The sequence below is a fragment of the Ranitomeya variabilis genome, chromosome 6 (genome assembly GCF_051348905.1).
Source record: "Ranitomeya variabilis isolate aRanVar5 chromosome 6, aRanVar5.hap1, whole genome shotgun sequence".
In the NCBI taxonomy this organism is placed as follows: domain Eukaryota; kingdom Metazoa; phylum Chordata; class Amphibia; order Anura; family Dendrobatidae; genus Ranitomeya; species Ranitomeya variabilis.
The window spans coordinates 528,002,657-528,020,159 of record NC_135237.1 but is presented as its reverse complement, the minus strand read 5'-3'; the positions used below and the strand labels follow the sequence as shown (position 1 = coordinate 528,020,159).

The 17,503-nt window shown below is 39.0% G+C and overlaps 1 protein-coding gene across 7 annotated transcripts in view; it reads left to right on the top strand.

Annotated features, from left to right (window-relative positions):
- The window catches only part of CSMD3 (CUB and Sushi multiple domains 3), a 1,888,113-nt gene that overhangs the window by 1,190,820 nt on the left and 679,790 nt on the right, over positions 1-17,503 (top strand). For all 7 annotated transcript variants that reach the window (XM_077271102.1, XM_077271099.1, XM_077271098.1 and 4 more), the window contains 3 exons: positions 1,922-2,078; positions 8,880-9,071; positions 9,296-9,422. In XM_077271102.1, the coding sequence (XP_077127217.1) occupies positions 1,922-2,078; positions 8,880-9,071; positions 9,296-9,422 (476 nt within the window). The remainder of the gene's footprint in view (positions 1-1,921; positions 2,079-8,879; positions 9,072-9,295; positions 9,423-17,503) is intronic.

Here is a 17,503-nt window from a genome sequence, read left to right as displayed (position 1 = left end):
TGTTAATCAATTTAAGTTGGGCAGAGAGAAGCCAGCAGGCGCAATCCAGCATACTCTTCTCACCCATATCAGGACTCTTACCCTGCCCTGTCAACTAGACCACCGTGAACAGGCTGCCACAAGAGGTGGTGTATTCTTCAATAGGAGTCTTCAGAAGTCTGGACAGAGATGGTTTAGTGAATCCTGCATTGAGCAGGGGGTTGGACACAATGACCCTGGAGGATTCTCCCAACTCTAATGATCTATGATTCTATGATTCTAGGATGGACACTGCTTCTCCAACTGTGGCCTTCAAATTTCGAAGGGCATAAAGCTCAGTATTCTGAATAATAGAATTAGTTGCAATTTTCATCTTACAAACTATTACAGTGTGAAATATTTTCCTTGTAAAGAAAGATCTGTAATATTTTTATCAAGTAGTTCTTTAAGAAGAGATTTTCCCAATGGAATCACGTACATTTTATCCTACAAATCTTCGAACCTTCAGGGAATATTTTAGTGCAGCTTAACAGATATTAGATGTCATTTTGGACATATATCGTGTAATTAATTTTCCCAGATGATGGATAAGAAACCCTTATTCTCCACTGAATAATTCTCGTTATGGTTTAGTAAAAATGCATTCACAAAACCATGTGCTGCTTCACTAGTTTCTCAAGAACAGTTGTCTTCAACTTTGGCCCCATTCCAAGTTCATTTCAAAAGTAATTTATCTTGCATGGCTTTCCATTGTTCGGCTGTCATGCCCTAAGGCAAAATGATCATTGGAATTTATTCAAAGTGCTAAGACTTTATTTACAAATTGAACTACAAATGTACAAAAAAGAGATCTTATGTTATATTCTAAAGGTGTCTCCAATGTTTAAGTTGAATGATTCTTAAAGAAAGCACTCCTCCCATAAACGTTTTTATCCTCTTAACATATTACAGTCATCATATTATATCGCACCGTGTACTTACAATTGCTCATTTTACCCTTCTACACAGATAATTCTTCTCTTTTCTCTGCTCTATGTAGAAATAGAGTTAGACATAGCAGTGAGGGGATAGAAGGAGATGTATACAGATTTCCACTATCTGGAAAAGGGAGAAAGAATGTACAAACTCATGTAGGCTTTTAACTACAGGCTGTAGAAAAGAGGAAATCACATGATGAGGAAATAAATGAAGGATAGAAATTGTGCTAATATATGAGCTATTAAAGACAGCATCACCTTCGCCCTTGGACATCCAGCCTATATTACCAGAAGAGACACTCCCACAAGAGAAGAATCTGGCAACTGGATCAGGCTGCAAACTTCTAATGAGGGATCTAAGAATGAAAAACGTAATTAAGAGTGCAGACTGAAATGTAGTGTAATCTGAGTAACTATAGGTGACAAATAACATATGCAAAATACATAGCTTTACATAGCCTTTATGTCCCAGTTGTTTACTGACTCCTGGGTCCATTCATGGGGCATTGCCATCTGCATGGATAGTGGATAGTGTGCTTTCAGTCCATGTTGTATCTTAAGTTTATGCATTTCTCACAAAAAGGGAAATGGGTTACACAGAGAGCTCTGCACAAAATGTAACTAAGTGTTTGGATGGGCGTCTCTTGTTTTTGGAGAAAATTCTGATTTTACATAAATCTCTAGTAATGATTCAAGTTTGAATGGAACTGACATTGACATACAGATAGATACCCATAGGTAGTGGAATAGAGGGAATAGAGACAGTTTCTGCCCTTTCTTTTAACCTTGGACTTTTTTTGAGTTACTATATGTAAAGCTGCAGACTATGAAATAAATATATTTGCTAATTATTTAAATTAATTTAAAATTATTACTACATTCACCTATGTCTTGTCAAGTGCTATCATAATCTAATCAATACATGTGCATGATTATTGTATACAATGTGCCTCCTTGTGTTACAGATATACGATGGGAAGGACAACACAGCACATTTAATGGGGGCCTTTACTGCTACTTCTTTGAGGGGCCTGACATTGAGTAGCACATCAAACCATATCTGGCTGGAATTTAACTCAGACTCGGAAGTGAATGACGAAGGTTTCCAGTTGGTTTATACCAGTGAGTATTCTTCATTGTGATCAGTAATTAGACTAGATCTTTTTAGTAGAACAAAACTAATCATTGCAAACTTTTAGAAGTCTTTCAAGCTAAAGAAGAATATATAATTTGCAGTAATTCACATTTTTATTGCAAAGCTATTAGTGATGAGCGAGTGTACTCGGTACTCGGGTTTTCCGAGCATGCCCGGGTGTTCTCCGAGTATTTTGGCATGCTCGGAGATTGTTTGAGTCACCGCAGCTGCATGATTTGTGGCTGCTAGACAGCCTGAATACATGCAGGGATTGTTTGTTAGCAAATCCCCACACGTATTCAGGCTGTCTAGCAGCTGCAAATCATGCAGCTGCGGTGACTGAAACATAATCTATGAGCACGACCAAAATACTCAGAGAACACCCGAGCATGCTCGCTCATCACTAGCTGTAACGCACTGGTCAAAATCTAAGCAGCTTTTTTACATAAATCTTATCATGTTTCTATCTTCTTACACCAATCAAAAGGATTCAGGAAAATGTAACATATCAAAAAGTAGATTGATACTCAGCACGGAGGATGATAAAATAGCATTTTATTTTCTTTGCTTCTTTGAGAGGTATACAAAAAGAATAATATTCAGCTGGTCAAATTCCTACTCTTGTTACATGCACATAGTACTTTTTTTAAAGGTATCTGAAGTGCTGAATATTTTTCTTTTGGTATACCTCTCGACTATGCAAAGAAAATAAACAGCTGTTCTATTGTACTTTGTGGGAAGTGCCAGTCTCCTTTCTGATGTGATACATGAACTTTAATATGCTCCACACGTGTGAATACCGCTTCAATCCTAATATGTTTATCCTGTTTCTTGGAGTAGTGCCAAACTTATTTCATACCATATACAATGTCGGCAAAAAAATCTTTACAAGTTCAACAAAACCACAAAATCTTGACATTCAAGTGTTTTATTGTGGATATTTCATTACAATTAGTATTTTGTCATGTCACCCTTACATTACCCTTACCGGCAGCTAAGCCAGTTTTGATATTACAGTAGACAGTTTGTGATTATCTACCCCATTGTGTGCACTTTTAAGAAGGGAAACCATGACGCAGATTTTATATGCAAAGCTTTTTTTTCTTTGCCTCACAAGTATAAAAGTTTTTTTCCAAGCACTGTAGACATTCAAGAGAATGTAGCTTGAGGGCTTCATCCACAAAGTACTCTTTGTGTAGAAGACTTACACAAGGAAATCTGCTCAGCAGTAGTGCATCCGATGCAGGTGTCTGTACTTAGAGCTAAACTTCATCAAGGTCTGAGCATTTAGCAATATGACCTGGGGATTTGAAAATTACACAGTGGTCAATTTGACATTCTACTATATATTATACTGCCACATACACCAAGCGTAGCTGATATTTTAGGATTGTTTATGTAGTGGGGTAACCATTTTATCTTTCCTGCAAAAACATAATTTTTCTTTCTTTTCTTTGAAACTCCAGAAAATGTCTATTATTTTTTCGCCACGCAAAAAAAAAAGTAGATAACCTCTGATTTTTACCATTGATGATGTTCAATTGGGGCTTGTATTGCTATTATTAGAGTGAAAGATACACTTTCTCACTGAATAGACTAATTCTAGGGAGATACTGGAGATCAGATTTTCATAACATATTGGGGGCAGTATACACTTTAGAGGCATGGGGCTTCTTGTTTCAAGGGATAAGAGCTTAAAAGAATATTGACAGGTGCAGTGGGATAGAATAAAAACTAAATGAGATACCATTGTGTTTAGTGGCATGGTATGAAGAAAAGGTAGTGTGAATGGAGCGATGAACTGTGCCTACAAGTCTTGCTGTCATTATATTGCAGTACAGTGCGCTGAGTTGGCAGAAAGAACAACAAACCTCTGGTTAACCCCTTCACCCCGAAGCCTGTTTTCACCTAAGTGACAGGGCCAATTTTTACAATTCTGACCACTGTCACTTTATGAGGTCATAACTCTGAAACGCTTCAACAGATCCTGGTGATTCTGACATTGTTTTCTCGTGACATATTGTTTTTTATGATAGTGGTAAAACTTCTTCGATATGACTTGCACTTATTTGTGAAAAAAACAGAAATTTGTCGAAAATTATGAAAATTTAGCAATTTTCAAATTTGTCGTTTTTATGCCCTTAAATTAGAGAGTTATATCACATAATATAGTTAATAAACAACATTTACCACATGTCTGCTTTACATCAGCACAATTTTGGAAACATATTTTTTTTTTGTTAGGGAGTTATAAGGGTTAAAAGTTGACCAGCGATTTCTCATTTTTGCAACAAAATTTGCAAAACCATTTTTTTTAGGGACCACCTCACACTTGAAGTGACTTTGAGGGGTCTATATGACAGAAAATGCCCAAAAGTGACACCATTCTAAAAACTGCACCCCTCAAGGTACTCAAAACCACATTCAAAAAGTTTATTAACCCTTCAGGTGCTTCACAGGAATTTTTGGAATGTTTAAAAAAATTGAACATTTAACGTTTTTTTTACAAAATTTTTACTTCAGATCCAATTTGTTTTATCTTACCAAGGGTAACAGGAGAAATTGGACCACAAAAGTCGTTGTGCAATTTGTCCTGAGTACGCAGATACCCCACATGTTGGGGTAAACCAATGTTTGGGCACATGGCAGAGCTCGGAAGGGAAGGAGCGCCATTTGACTTTTCAATGCAAAATTGGCAGGAATTGAGATCGGAACCCATGTCGCGTTTGGAGAGCCCCTGACGTGCCTAAACAGTAGAAACCCCCCACAGGTGACCCCATTTTGGAAAGAAGACCCCCTAAGGAACTTATCTAGATGTGTGGTGAGCACTTTTAACCCCCAATTGTTTCACTAAAGTTTAGAATGTAGCGCCGTGAAAATTAAAAAATCATTTTTTCTTTCCACAAAATGATGTTTTAGCCCGCAATTTTTTTTTCCCCAAGGGTAACAGGAGAAATTGGACCACAAAACTTATTGTACAATTTGTCCTGAGTACGCTGATACCCAATATATGGGGGGAACCACTGTTTGGGTGCACGGCAGAGCTCGGAAGGGAAGGAGCGCCGTTTGAAATGCAGACTTAGATGGATTGGTCTGCAGGCATCATGTTGCATTTGCAGAGCCCCTGATGTACCTAAACAGTAGAAACCCCCCACAAGTGACCCCATATTGGAAACTAGACCCCCCGAGGAACTTATCTAGATGTGTTGTGAGGACTTTGAACCAACAAGTGTTTCACTACAGTTTATAACGCAGAGCCGTGAAAATAAAAAATCCTTTTTTTTCCACGAAAATGATATTTTAGCCCCCATGTTTTTATTTTCCCAAGGGTAACAGGACAAATTGGACCCCAAAAGTTGTTGTCCAACTTGTCCTGAGAACGTTGATACCCCATATGTTGGGGGGGGACCACTGTTTGGGCACACAGGAGAACTCGGAAGGGAAGGAGCACTGTTTTAGTTTTTCAAAGCAGAATTGGCTGGAATTGAGATCGGACGCCATGTCGCGTTTGGAGAGCCCCTGATGTGCCTAAACAGTGGAAACCCCCAATTCTAACTGAAATCCTAACCCCAACCTTAACCCTAACCCTAGCCCTAACCCCAACCCTAACCCTAACCCTAACCTTAGCCCTAACTCTAGCCCTAACCGTAGCCCTAACCCTAACCCTAATGGGAAAATGGAAATACATACATTTTTTTAAAATGTTATTATTTTTCCCTAACTAAGGGGGTGATGAAGGGGGGTTTGATTTACTTTTATAGCTTTTTTTGGTGGATTTTTATGGTTGACAGCCATCACACACTAAAAGACGCTTTTTATTACAAAAAATAGTTTTTGCATCACCACATTTTGAGAGCTATAATTTATCCATATTTTGGCCCACAGAGTCATGTGAGATCTTGTTTTTTTGCGGGACGAGTTGAAATTTTTATTGGTACCATTTTCGGGCACATTACATTTTTTGATCGCTTTTTATTCCAATTTTTGGAAGGCGGAATGAACAAAAACCAGCAATTCCTGAAATTCTTTTAGGGGGGGCGTTTATACCGTTCCACGTTTGGTAAAATTGATAAAGCAGCTTTATTCTTCAGGTCAGTACGATTACAGCGATACCTCATTTATGTAATTTTTTTATGTTTTGGCGCTTTTACACAATAAAAACTATTTTATATAAAAAAATAATTGTTTTTGCATCGCTTTATTCTGAGAGCTATAACTTTTTTATTTTTCTGTTGATGATGCTGCGTGGCAGCTTTTTTTTTGCGGGACAAGATGACGTTCTCAGCGGTACCATGGTTCTTTATATCCGTCTTTTTGATCGCGTGTTATTCCACTTTTTGTTCGCCTGTATAATAATAAAGTGTTGGTTTTTGCCTTGTTTTTTTTTTTTTTTTGCGGTGTTCACTGAAGGGGTTAACTAGTGGGATAGTTTTATAGAGCGGGTCATTATGGACACGGCGATACCAAATATGTGTACTTTTATTGTTTTTTTTTTATTTACAAAAATAAATGGAATTACTGGGAAATGTTTTTTTTTTCTTTATTTGGGGATTTTTTTATTATATTTTTTATACAATGTATTTTTTTTTTAAAACTTTTTTCCATTGTCCCAGGGTGGGACATCACTGTTTTAGATCAGATCGTTGATCTGACAGTGTGCATAGCACTCTGTCAGATCGACGATCTGACAGGCACGTCACAGAGGCTTGCCGGCACCTGCTATTAGGAACTCTCAGCAGGCGCCGGCAAGCCAGGTCAGTAAATGACCCGGAAGGAGTCCCGCGGCCATCTTGGATCCGGGGACTCCTTCCAGGTCACCGGAGCAGCGCAATCTCATCGCGTTGCTCCGGTGGGAGAGCTCAGGGAGCCCCCGTCCCTGCGCGATCAACCTCTATGCCGCTGTCACTATTGACAGCGGCATCAGAGGGGTTAAATGCCCGCGATTGGCAATAGCGCCGATCGTGGGCATTGCTGCGGGGTGTCAGCTGTCATATACACCGCGGTGATCGGTCCGACGTACTAGTACTGCGGCTGGCACAAATGCAGTGCCGGCAGCGCCGTACTAGTACGGCGGATGGCGCGAAGGGATTAAGCAGTGACACCCTCTAAATCGCCGAGATAGAAATTATTTTGTATTTTATCTACATAATCATGTAAACATTCTACAATGAAGTACAACTGAAAGCTGCAGTAAGGAAGAAAGTCTTCAGATACAGCTTTGAACCAATACATCCACTTGACCAGAATAGATAGATGCATGCATTTGAGTTGTTGTCTTTCATGGTCCATCAGCTCAGCAGAACTAATAGACATCTTGTCAAAAATAGTGCCATTTGTTTTCTGCCTATAAGTTGCTGAAAGTAAAGAGCTTTCTCAATGATTCTCCTACAAAGGTGCTGCATGCTAGTAGAGCATACTTGATCTTTTATCTCTCTTCAGTACACAGCTCAGACACATGGGTAGAGATGAGCAAACCCAAATAGTAAAGTTCACCGTCGGCACCGAACACCTACTGATCGGGCATGGACACTGAACATGGACTTCACCAGAAAGTCCGTGTTACTGTTCGGGTTTGGCTGCACAAACACTGAGTGTTTGTCCTGCTGTCATGTGCAAATCTGAACTTTTTGTAACTGTTCGGCCGAACCCGCCGGACCCTAACATCCAGGTGTCCACCCATCTCTACTCATGGGTAGAAATAAGCCCAGAAATGTGGAATTACTGTCCAGATGTCAATTATACATGATTATAATTGTTCTTTCCATTTAAAGGAAATCTGTGACCAATTTTTGCTCCTCCATCTGAGAACATCATGATGTAGAGCAGATGGCCCCAACCTTTCTTTCCTTGAGAGCCACTCTTCAGCTCAGATAGAGGATCACGAACCACATCCAGAGTCCCCTGAGTAGTAACATGGATCTCCTACTTCCACCAATTTTTCCTACTGTAGTAACACCCAGAGCCCCATTACTAGTATAATGACAACCACTGTTTCCCCATAGAAACCACACCAATCTGTATACCTATATATAGGAGTTCCCACCTTACCCTCTTCAGTATTCTTAAATCAAGTCCTCTCCATACAATATTACATCCAGTTTCAATCACCTCTCTGAATGGCAGTATCATCCTATACCAAGGCCAGAATATGCTCTTCTGTGCAAGGCTACTCATAAATGTCACCATCTTAAGACTTGCTCTTCAGAGCTGTTTGGTAGACCTAGTGCTAATGCACCAACCTGGCAGACAGCCGCAAGCCACACATCCTGAGCCCATGAGTCTCATGTGTCTCCCAAGCCACAGGTTGGGGAACCCTGATGAAATGTGTCACTTAATGAGCTGTTTGCTGGCATTTACATAAAATCACTGTTTTATCTGCTGCAGATCTACCAATTCTCTGAATGCTGAGCTCTGTATAACCCCGCCTATACCATTGATTGTCATTTTTCGGTCCATGTACAGTTTGCACAGAAAGCTGCCATTCAGTGGTTGGGGGGTCGGATTATACAGAGCTCATGAACATGGAGGACTATATGGAAGCAGGTTTACTTGTCCTCTGGTGATAAACTCCTGCTGATAACCAGTGATTTTATCAAAACTACACCAAGTAGCCCAGTAAGAGACAGATCACTGTAATCTTCTCTCTGCCCCTACATTTTACTACTCTCAGATTAGGTGGCGAAAAGCTAGTGACAGATCCCCTTTAAGAATTAATAACCAATTTACAAATATGACAAATATTTTATAAAAGCCTTCTAATTAGGGCATGTGTTTTACCTTCTTCTCAGGTTTTGAACTGTCACATTGTGAAGACCCTGGAGTGCCACAATTTGGATACAAAATCAGTGATCAGGGACATTTTGCTGGAAGCACCATCATCTATGGATGTAACCCTGGGTACACACTTCATGGAAGCAGTCTGTTGAAATGCATGACAGGGGAGAGGAGGGCATGGGACTACCCACTACCATCTTGCATTGGTAAGTAGACATGTACTAAGGATATATACTTTACACTAGTAAATATGTTAATTAAAAATTTCTTGCATGTGATATAGAGCAGAGAGAGAAGTAAAGAGAGAGGAATAAAACAAAATAGCAAATAATGCTCACCACCATAAGGTATTCTACAGGAAAGAATTTTAAATATACATTTAACCACTACATATGATGTTAATTGAATATTTATTATTGTCTCGCACCAGCTGAATGCGGTGGCCGTTTCAAGGGAGAGTCATCTGGTAGAATTTTATCACCGGGATACCCTTTTCCTTATGACAACAATCTACGCTGCACTTGGGTAATTGAAGTGGACCTTGGCAATATTGTAAGGTAAAGTATTATATATTAAGAGATGAATGAAATTATAGGAAACTAAACTTTGAACTCTGCTACCCAAAGTCAAGAAGGCACAGTGATTTTGGAAAAGGCTAAACTCAAAACTATTGCATTAATCAAGGTTTTGTTTTGAATTTCTTTTTAATGTTGGCAATGTTTTTTTCTTCATTTCACAATTTATTAAAACACAAAATGAGTAATTTAGCAACATTCACTTTGGCCACTAGGTCTATTTTACACTCATACGTCCTGTCTGTTCAGGATATTTGTGCATCAGTTTTATTTTAATCATAAGCAGGATTACAATGACAGGTAACATCTCAGCTGATGACACAAATCCACCAATTCCAAAAGGTGATATCACACTTGACCCTGGAATTTACTGTCGAAAAAAATCACCAGTGATGGACATGGGGACATGCAAAACCAACAAGTGGACCAGTGCACTGAGTCTCTTGGCCACCACAAAGAGGCACCATGACCCTAATTAGCAAGGTCGGTTAAACTTCATTTTTTGCAGAGCAGAGGTAGGAATTAGAATACTAAAGGTTATGTGTTTTTTATACTGTCAGTATGGGCTCTCTTTAACTACCTCTAGACTACTCATAGACTATTAACGTCCTATCAGTATATACGTTACCCTGCACTAAAATATAAATGTAGTTTAAGAAATCAGCTCTAGATCACGTAGTTGTGGGATGGGAAGTTGACCTTCGAACACAGCCAGGCTTCCCAGAGAGAAGAAGAACATGGTTTATTATCATACTTACCTTTTCAATCTCTATGTACACAGTGCTGAACTATCGCTTGTGTATATAGGTTAGGAAGCAGTAGTACTTACTGTGCTTCCCCCTCTGAGCCCAGTGAACATGTGATCACTGGGTATAGTCAAGAGGAGGAACTGCTGGGAACTGTCCAAGGAGTCCCAGTCAACTTTGATATGCAGGCAGGATTTTGAAATTCTTCTGTAACTAGGGCTAATATACAATGCCCAGTTACAGGAGCTATCGGAACAAAAAGAATGTATTAATATACCCTGCACATAACCCCTTTTCTCATGTACAGCACCATTGAATTAATGGCGCTATATAAATAAATAAATAATAATAATAATATGTTAAAATTTCCCTAAAAGATCTTTTAAGACATTAAGGGGGACATAATGTGCAAAAAAAAATCAGTATATAAAAATATTTTCTAGAGATAAAGGAGTACAATTTTAATTTTTTTTTGCAGTTTTTTGGGAGTTATAATAAAAAAATAATGTGAAATAATACATATTTCCTATTGTTTGACATTTTACTTAATATCATAAAAATTACAAAGACTAATATAAAAATTACCTAAAAATTATCCCTATGTATTCTAAAGAAAATAGTTTACAAAATATTTGAATATCTTTAACAGAAATGTTTTTAAAGGGAACCTGTCACCTGAATTTGGCGGGCCCTTTTTTTGGTCCAATGGGCGGTGTTTTCGGGTCTTTTATTCGCCCCTTCCTTTCCCGCTGGCCACACGCTGGCCGCAATATTGTCTTTAAGTTGATTCGCTTTCCTCCGTAGAACACGCGTGTGCAAGGCAATCTTGCCTTGCGCATGCGCAGTATGCTTTGTCCAACTGCGGGCAAAGCCGAAAAGCATTAGTGCACATGCGCCGGCGCACTATGTCCCGGAACACAGCAAAATACTTCCGGGACATAGTGCGCCGGTGCATGCGCACTAATGCTTTTTAGCTTTGCCCGCAGTTGGGCAAAACATACTGCACGTGCACAAGGCAAGATTGCCTTGCGCACGCATGTTCTACGGAGGAAAGCGAATCAACTTCAAGACAATATTGCGGCCAGCGGGAAAGGAAGGGGTGAATAAAAGACCCAAAAACACCGCCCATCGGACCGAAAAAAGGGTCCGCCAAATTCAGGTGACAGGTTCCCTTTAGATCCATTAAAAGTGCAGGTACGATAAAGAACAATAATGTACCAGGTCATAAGGGGGAGGAAATTGCCTAAGCATTAACTGGTTGATATTATTGTCTAAGATAATGAATTTCAGTGACCAGGTGCAGCACAAGAAAAGTTGAGGTTCAAATTATGGAGCATAGTAATTTTACATTGTTTGCAAATGATTTGTAATTTTTTTAGGATCTAACATTTTAAATTATTATAGACAAAGTATTCATATAGCAGATCATATATTATTGGACTAGGAACAAAAGAACTATCAAGTTCCTCCAATATATAAAGAAAAATGCAGAGTCGGGTACTCCTGTAACCTATAGACACAGGAGCATACAAAAAATGAAGTAACCATGAACCACTAAATACCATAAAAAACAATATTTATTAGAACATATTAAAATATTGCAAAACATGTGTATATGAGGTCTAATCAGGAGGAAATTAAATATGAGGGAGAACTATCAATAAATAGTATCACCCAGGGAAACCCTATCAGTTGCACATATTTCAAAGGAAAACACTGTGAAGAGTACAATATGCAAAGTCTCTGGAAATAATTAATACCCATACTTCCAATGGCATCAGAATATACCCATAGTTATACATCTAAGAAATGCATGTTTGCCCCTCTTCGGTGCAAAACTCTAATCAAGGGCCTGTCAAAAAACTCTCAGCCAACTACCCACTTCTGATGTGCACTGATGAGGTGTGACACTCCCAAAACATGTATTTGCAAACTGAGTTTCTGGTTTGGTATCCTACGTGATGTGGCAAAATCTGTAAAAGGGTTGATATTGACTTTTTGGATAGGTGCCCTCCAACTGGTGGCATTAATGTCCTGATCCGCTTTTTACATAGTAGATTATGCTATCTTCTAGAAAGCTCCCACCTATGTGTTCATAGCTTGACCAGGACAAACTTGTATCCAGTAAAAGAGAAAGTAGAAGGTCCCCATTGAAGAACTGCAAGTACAGATCTCAAAAATAGTAAGGGATTCATACTAAAATCTACCAGAAATATAATTATACATTTAAAAGTATTAGTGGCTTAGATTTCCAAGTGGTCATATATTTTCAAATTTGGTATTTTTTTTAAACATTTTCTTCTTGTTTTGTTTTTTTTTTTGCTGTTTTTTTTATTACTGTTTATCATATTGGGTGATTCACTCTCCACTTTACACGGTAAAATTGCTGTAACTTCTAAAAGAGATGATCTATCATACTGAAATTTGGACTGTACATACCTTGTTTCATTAGAAACTGATATTTTAAAACAGGTGTTGAAAATATCCACCATTCACAGCCAAGCACACCTGCATGTGCCATTCCATATTGTTGAATATATTCCACAGGGACGTATGGGGTCGTAGCCTGAATTTCTCGCTGTGTGTTCTCTCGGAGTACCTGTAATGTTTGTGGTTTATTACTGTACACCCAAACCTTCAAATGGAACCGAATGAAAAAATCAGGTGGACATTCTTGGACTTCCTCCATCATGCCTAACGAATAATGTTCTTGTACTTTCCAGTTTACTCATCAATGGCAGGATACATGGTCTCGATGGTGGACTTTGTAGAGTAGACGACCAATGGGGCGAGAAGTCGGTGAGACCAGTTGGCGCAAGGCTGTTTCTTGTCGATGAGGTTCATTGTACTCTCACTTCTCATGAACCAGAGTATGTGTATATAAAGTCTAAATTTCAGTACAGTTGACTGTCTCTTTTAGAAGTTACTACAATTTTTACAGGTAAAGTAGAGAGTGAATCACCCTTTATTAACCCCTTCACCCCCGGAGCTTTTTTCGTTTTTCGCTCCCCTTCTTCCCAGAGCCATAACTGTTTTATTTTTCTGTCAATATGGCCATGTGAGGGCTTATTTTTTGTGGGACGAGATGTACTTTTGAACGATATCATTGGTTTTACCATGCGATGTAATAGAAAACGGGAAATAAATTCCAAGTGCGATGAAATTTCAAAAAAAGTGCAATCTCACACTTTATTTTTGTTTGGCTTTTTTGGTAGGTTCACTAAATGCTAAAACTCACCTGCCATTATGATTCTCCAGGTCATTACTAGTTCATAGACACCAAACATGTCTAGGTTCTCTTTTTTCTAAGTGGTAAAAAAAATTCCACAGTTTGCTAAAAAAAAACAAATTGCGCCATTTTCCAATACTCGTAGCGTCTCCAATTTTCGTGATCTGGGGTCAGATGAAGGCTTATTTTTTGTGTGCTGAGCTGGCATTTTTAATTATACCATTTTTGTGCAGATACGTTCTTTTGATCGCCCGTTATTGCATTTTAATGCAATGTTGCGGCGACCAAAAAACGTAATTTTGGCGTTTTGATTTTTTTTCTTGCTACGCCATTTAGCGATCAGGTTAATCCTTTGTTTTCATTGATAGATCGGGCGATTCTGAATGCAGTGATACCAAATATGTGTAGGTTTGTTTTCTTATTGTTATATTTTAATTTGGGTGAAAGGGGTTTGATTTGACCTTTTATATATTTTTTAGCTTTTTTAGATTTTTAAACACTTTTTTTTTAATTTTGGCATGCTTCAATAGCCACCATAGGAGGTTAGAAGCATGCACTACACGATCGCCTCTGCTACATAGAGGTGAAGCACAGATCACCTCTATGTAGCAGAAATGCAGGGTTGCTTTGAACTCCGACCACAGTTTGGCGCTCAAAGCAATCGGCCATCAACAACCATAGAGGTCCCAAGGAGACCTATGGTTGTTATGGCAATGCACCGATGACCCCCGATCATGTGACGGGGGTCAGCGGTGCAAGGAACTCCGGCCGCGCGGCCGGGAGCGCTAGTAAAATGCCGCTGTCAGCGCTTGACAGCGGCATTTAACTAGTTAATGGGCGCGGGCAAATCGCGATTCCGCTCGCGCTCATTGCGCGCACATGTCAGCTGTACAAAACAGCTGACATGTCGCGGCTTTGAGGTGGGCTCACTGCCAGAGCCCACCTCAAAGCAGGGGATCTGCCAGCTTTCGTACTATTCCATCAGCTGGCAGAAAGGGGTTAAATTTATTGATTATATATTGTAGCTGTAGGGAGTGATAAATTATAAAATAAAATAACATTTCTTCAAAAACAAAGTTTTTACTCTTGAAATGGGGATAATATTTTATAATGCATTCCATGAATTGCAAATTTTATTTTTAGTAGCAGTAGAATATTCAGCATGCGTGAATCTATACAAAATTAGATTGCTCTTTTATGGCATTATTCCCGTGCCTCACAGTAAAATGACCACCTATCGACCACCTATCTGTTCTACATATAACAGCCCTTAGCTGAATTCCAATAACTTGGATGGAAGATCAGCTTCAATAATATAAGAGAGGTTTATTATACTGGTAATAATGGTGTTTTTTAAATATTTGCATAATTATGCATGTAATATGTGGTTTATAGCTGTTCACCGGAACAAACAGTACTGAAAATGATGTGAGGCAGTACAGTCAAATCCCACAACTAATCCGTATGGGAGTATGGCTAATTAATCATGACAACTGCCTCAGATCTGTTGTGTTACACATATAATCACAGTAATGCGTAGAGAACAGCATCCAACATTAGCTTCTAGTAATTGCATTAAAGCATCTAAACTAACAAAAATGTAGGAGAATAAACAACTCATATGGTAATGTTAACTGTAAGTTTTTGTCACTATGATAAGATTTAGTTGCTAATTGTATCATAAATATTACCATGATTTACTGCAATTTATTTTTCTTTCACTAACATTTTCTATAGTTAATTTTTTTCAATTGTTAGTTATATACAGTAGGTTAAAGAAGACACAGGTCCATCTAATTCCACCTTTCTCCACCATTCACACATTCTCAGTCAGAACCCCAGCTTTGATGCAGGCTCCGGCGGTGAGCCCGCATCAAAGCCGGGAAAAGTCAGCTGTTTTAAACAGCTGACATGTGCCCGCAATAGCAGCAGGTGGAATCTCAATTCGCCTGCCACTATTAACTAGTTAAATGCCACTGTCAGATGCTGAGAGGGGCATTTAACTACCGCTTCCAGCCATAGGGCCGGAAATGAGCGCATCGCTGACCCCCATCACGTGATCGGGGGTCAGCGATGCGTCGGCACGACAACCAGAGGTTGTTGATGCTGGCTTGCTATGAGCGCCACTCTGTGGGCAGCGCTCATAGCAATGCAGTGATTCAGCTACATAGCAGTGATCTATGCATCACTCCTATGTAGCAGAGCCGATCGAGTTGTGCCAGCTTCTAGCCTCCTATGGAGGCTATTGAAGCATGGCAAAATGGCAAAAATAATAAAAGTGTTTAAAAAAATATGAAAAAAAAAATATATATAAAAGTTTAAATAACCCCCCTTTGCCTCATTCAAAATAAAACAATAAAAAATCAAACCTACACATGTTCAGAATCACCCGATCTATCAATAAAAAAGGATTCACCTGATCGCTAAATGGCGTAGCGAGAAAAAAATTTGAAACGCCAGAATAACATTTTTTTTGTCGCCACAACATTGCAAAAAGATGCAATAACGGGTGATCAAAACAACGTATCTGCACCAAAATAGTATCATTAAAAACATCAGTGTGGCATGCAAAAAATAAGCCCTCACCAGACCTGAGATCACAAAAAATGGAGACGCTACGGATATCGGAAAATTGCGCAATTATTTTTTTAAGCAAAGTTTCTAATTTTTTTACCACCTATAGGATAAAAAGAACCTAGACATGTTTGGTGTCTATGAACTCATAATGACCTGGAGAATAATAAAGGCAGGTCAATTTCAGCATGTAGTGAACCTAGCAAAAAAGCCAAACAAAAAACAAGTGTGAGATTGAACTTTTTTTGCAATTTCACCACACTTGGATTTTTTTTCCCGTTTTCTAGTAGACAACATGCTAAAACCAATCATGTTGTTCAAATGCAGAACTTGTCTTGCAAAAAATAAGCCCTCACATGGCCATACTGATGGAAAAATAAAAAAGTTATGGCTCTGGGAAGGAGTGGAGCGAAAAACAAAAAGAAGGGGTTAAATGCTGAGATAGTATCTGCCATTACTACCTCTTTCAGTTGGGCATTTCACAACCTTCCTGCACTAACTGTAATGAACCCTTTCCTATTCAGCTGCCAGAATTGCCTTTCTTCCACATTTAATGCATGCCCCCTGGTTTATTGTTAGATTTTTAGAATGAATTTCTCATGTGTTATCCTATGGAAAATTGAGGACAAATTAAAGCGACAGATAATACGAATGGTAACAAAAGAAAAAATTCTAAACAGATTAAAGGTGAACTTCGAGCTCAAGGAACATCATTGTCAGATCGCACAATCTGTCATTGTGTGAGCCAAAGTGGACTTCATGGGAGATGACCAAGGAGGACACCATTGTTGAAAAAAACAAAAAAAAAAGCCAGACTGGAATATGCCAAACTACATGTTAACAAGCCACAAAGCTTCTGGGAGAATGTCCTATGAACACATGAGAGAAAGGTGGACCTTTTTGGCAAGGCACATCAGCTCTATGTTCACAGATAGAAAAAATGAAGCATATCAACAAAAGAACACTGTCCCTACTGTGAAACATGGAGGAGGATCTTTTAAGTTCTGGGGCTGCTTTGCTGCATCTTCCACAGGGTGTCTAGAATCTGTGCAGGGTACAACGAAATCTCAAGGCTATCAAGGGATTCTAGAGAGAAATGTGCTGCCCAGTGTCAAAAAGCTTGGTCTCAATCACAGGTCATGAGTCTTGCAACAGGATAATGACCCAAAACACACAGCTAAAAACACCCGCGAATGGCTAAGAGGAAAATATTTGACTATTCTGAAGTGGCCTTCTATGAGCTCTGACCTAAATCCTATTGAGCATCCTTGGAAAGAGCTGAAACATGCGGTCTGGAAACGGCAACCTTCAAACACGAGACAACTGGAGTAGTTTGCCCTTGAGGAGTGGGCCAAAATACCTGTCGAGAGGTGCAGAAGTCTCACTGACAGTTACAGCAATTGTATGATTGCAGTGATTGCCTCAAAAGGTTGTGCAGCAAAATAATAATTTAAGGGTACCACCATTTCTGTCCAGGTCTATTTCATGAGTTTTATTTTTTTTTAATTCTGTGG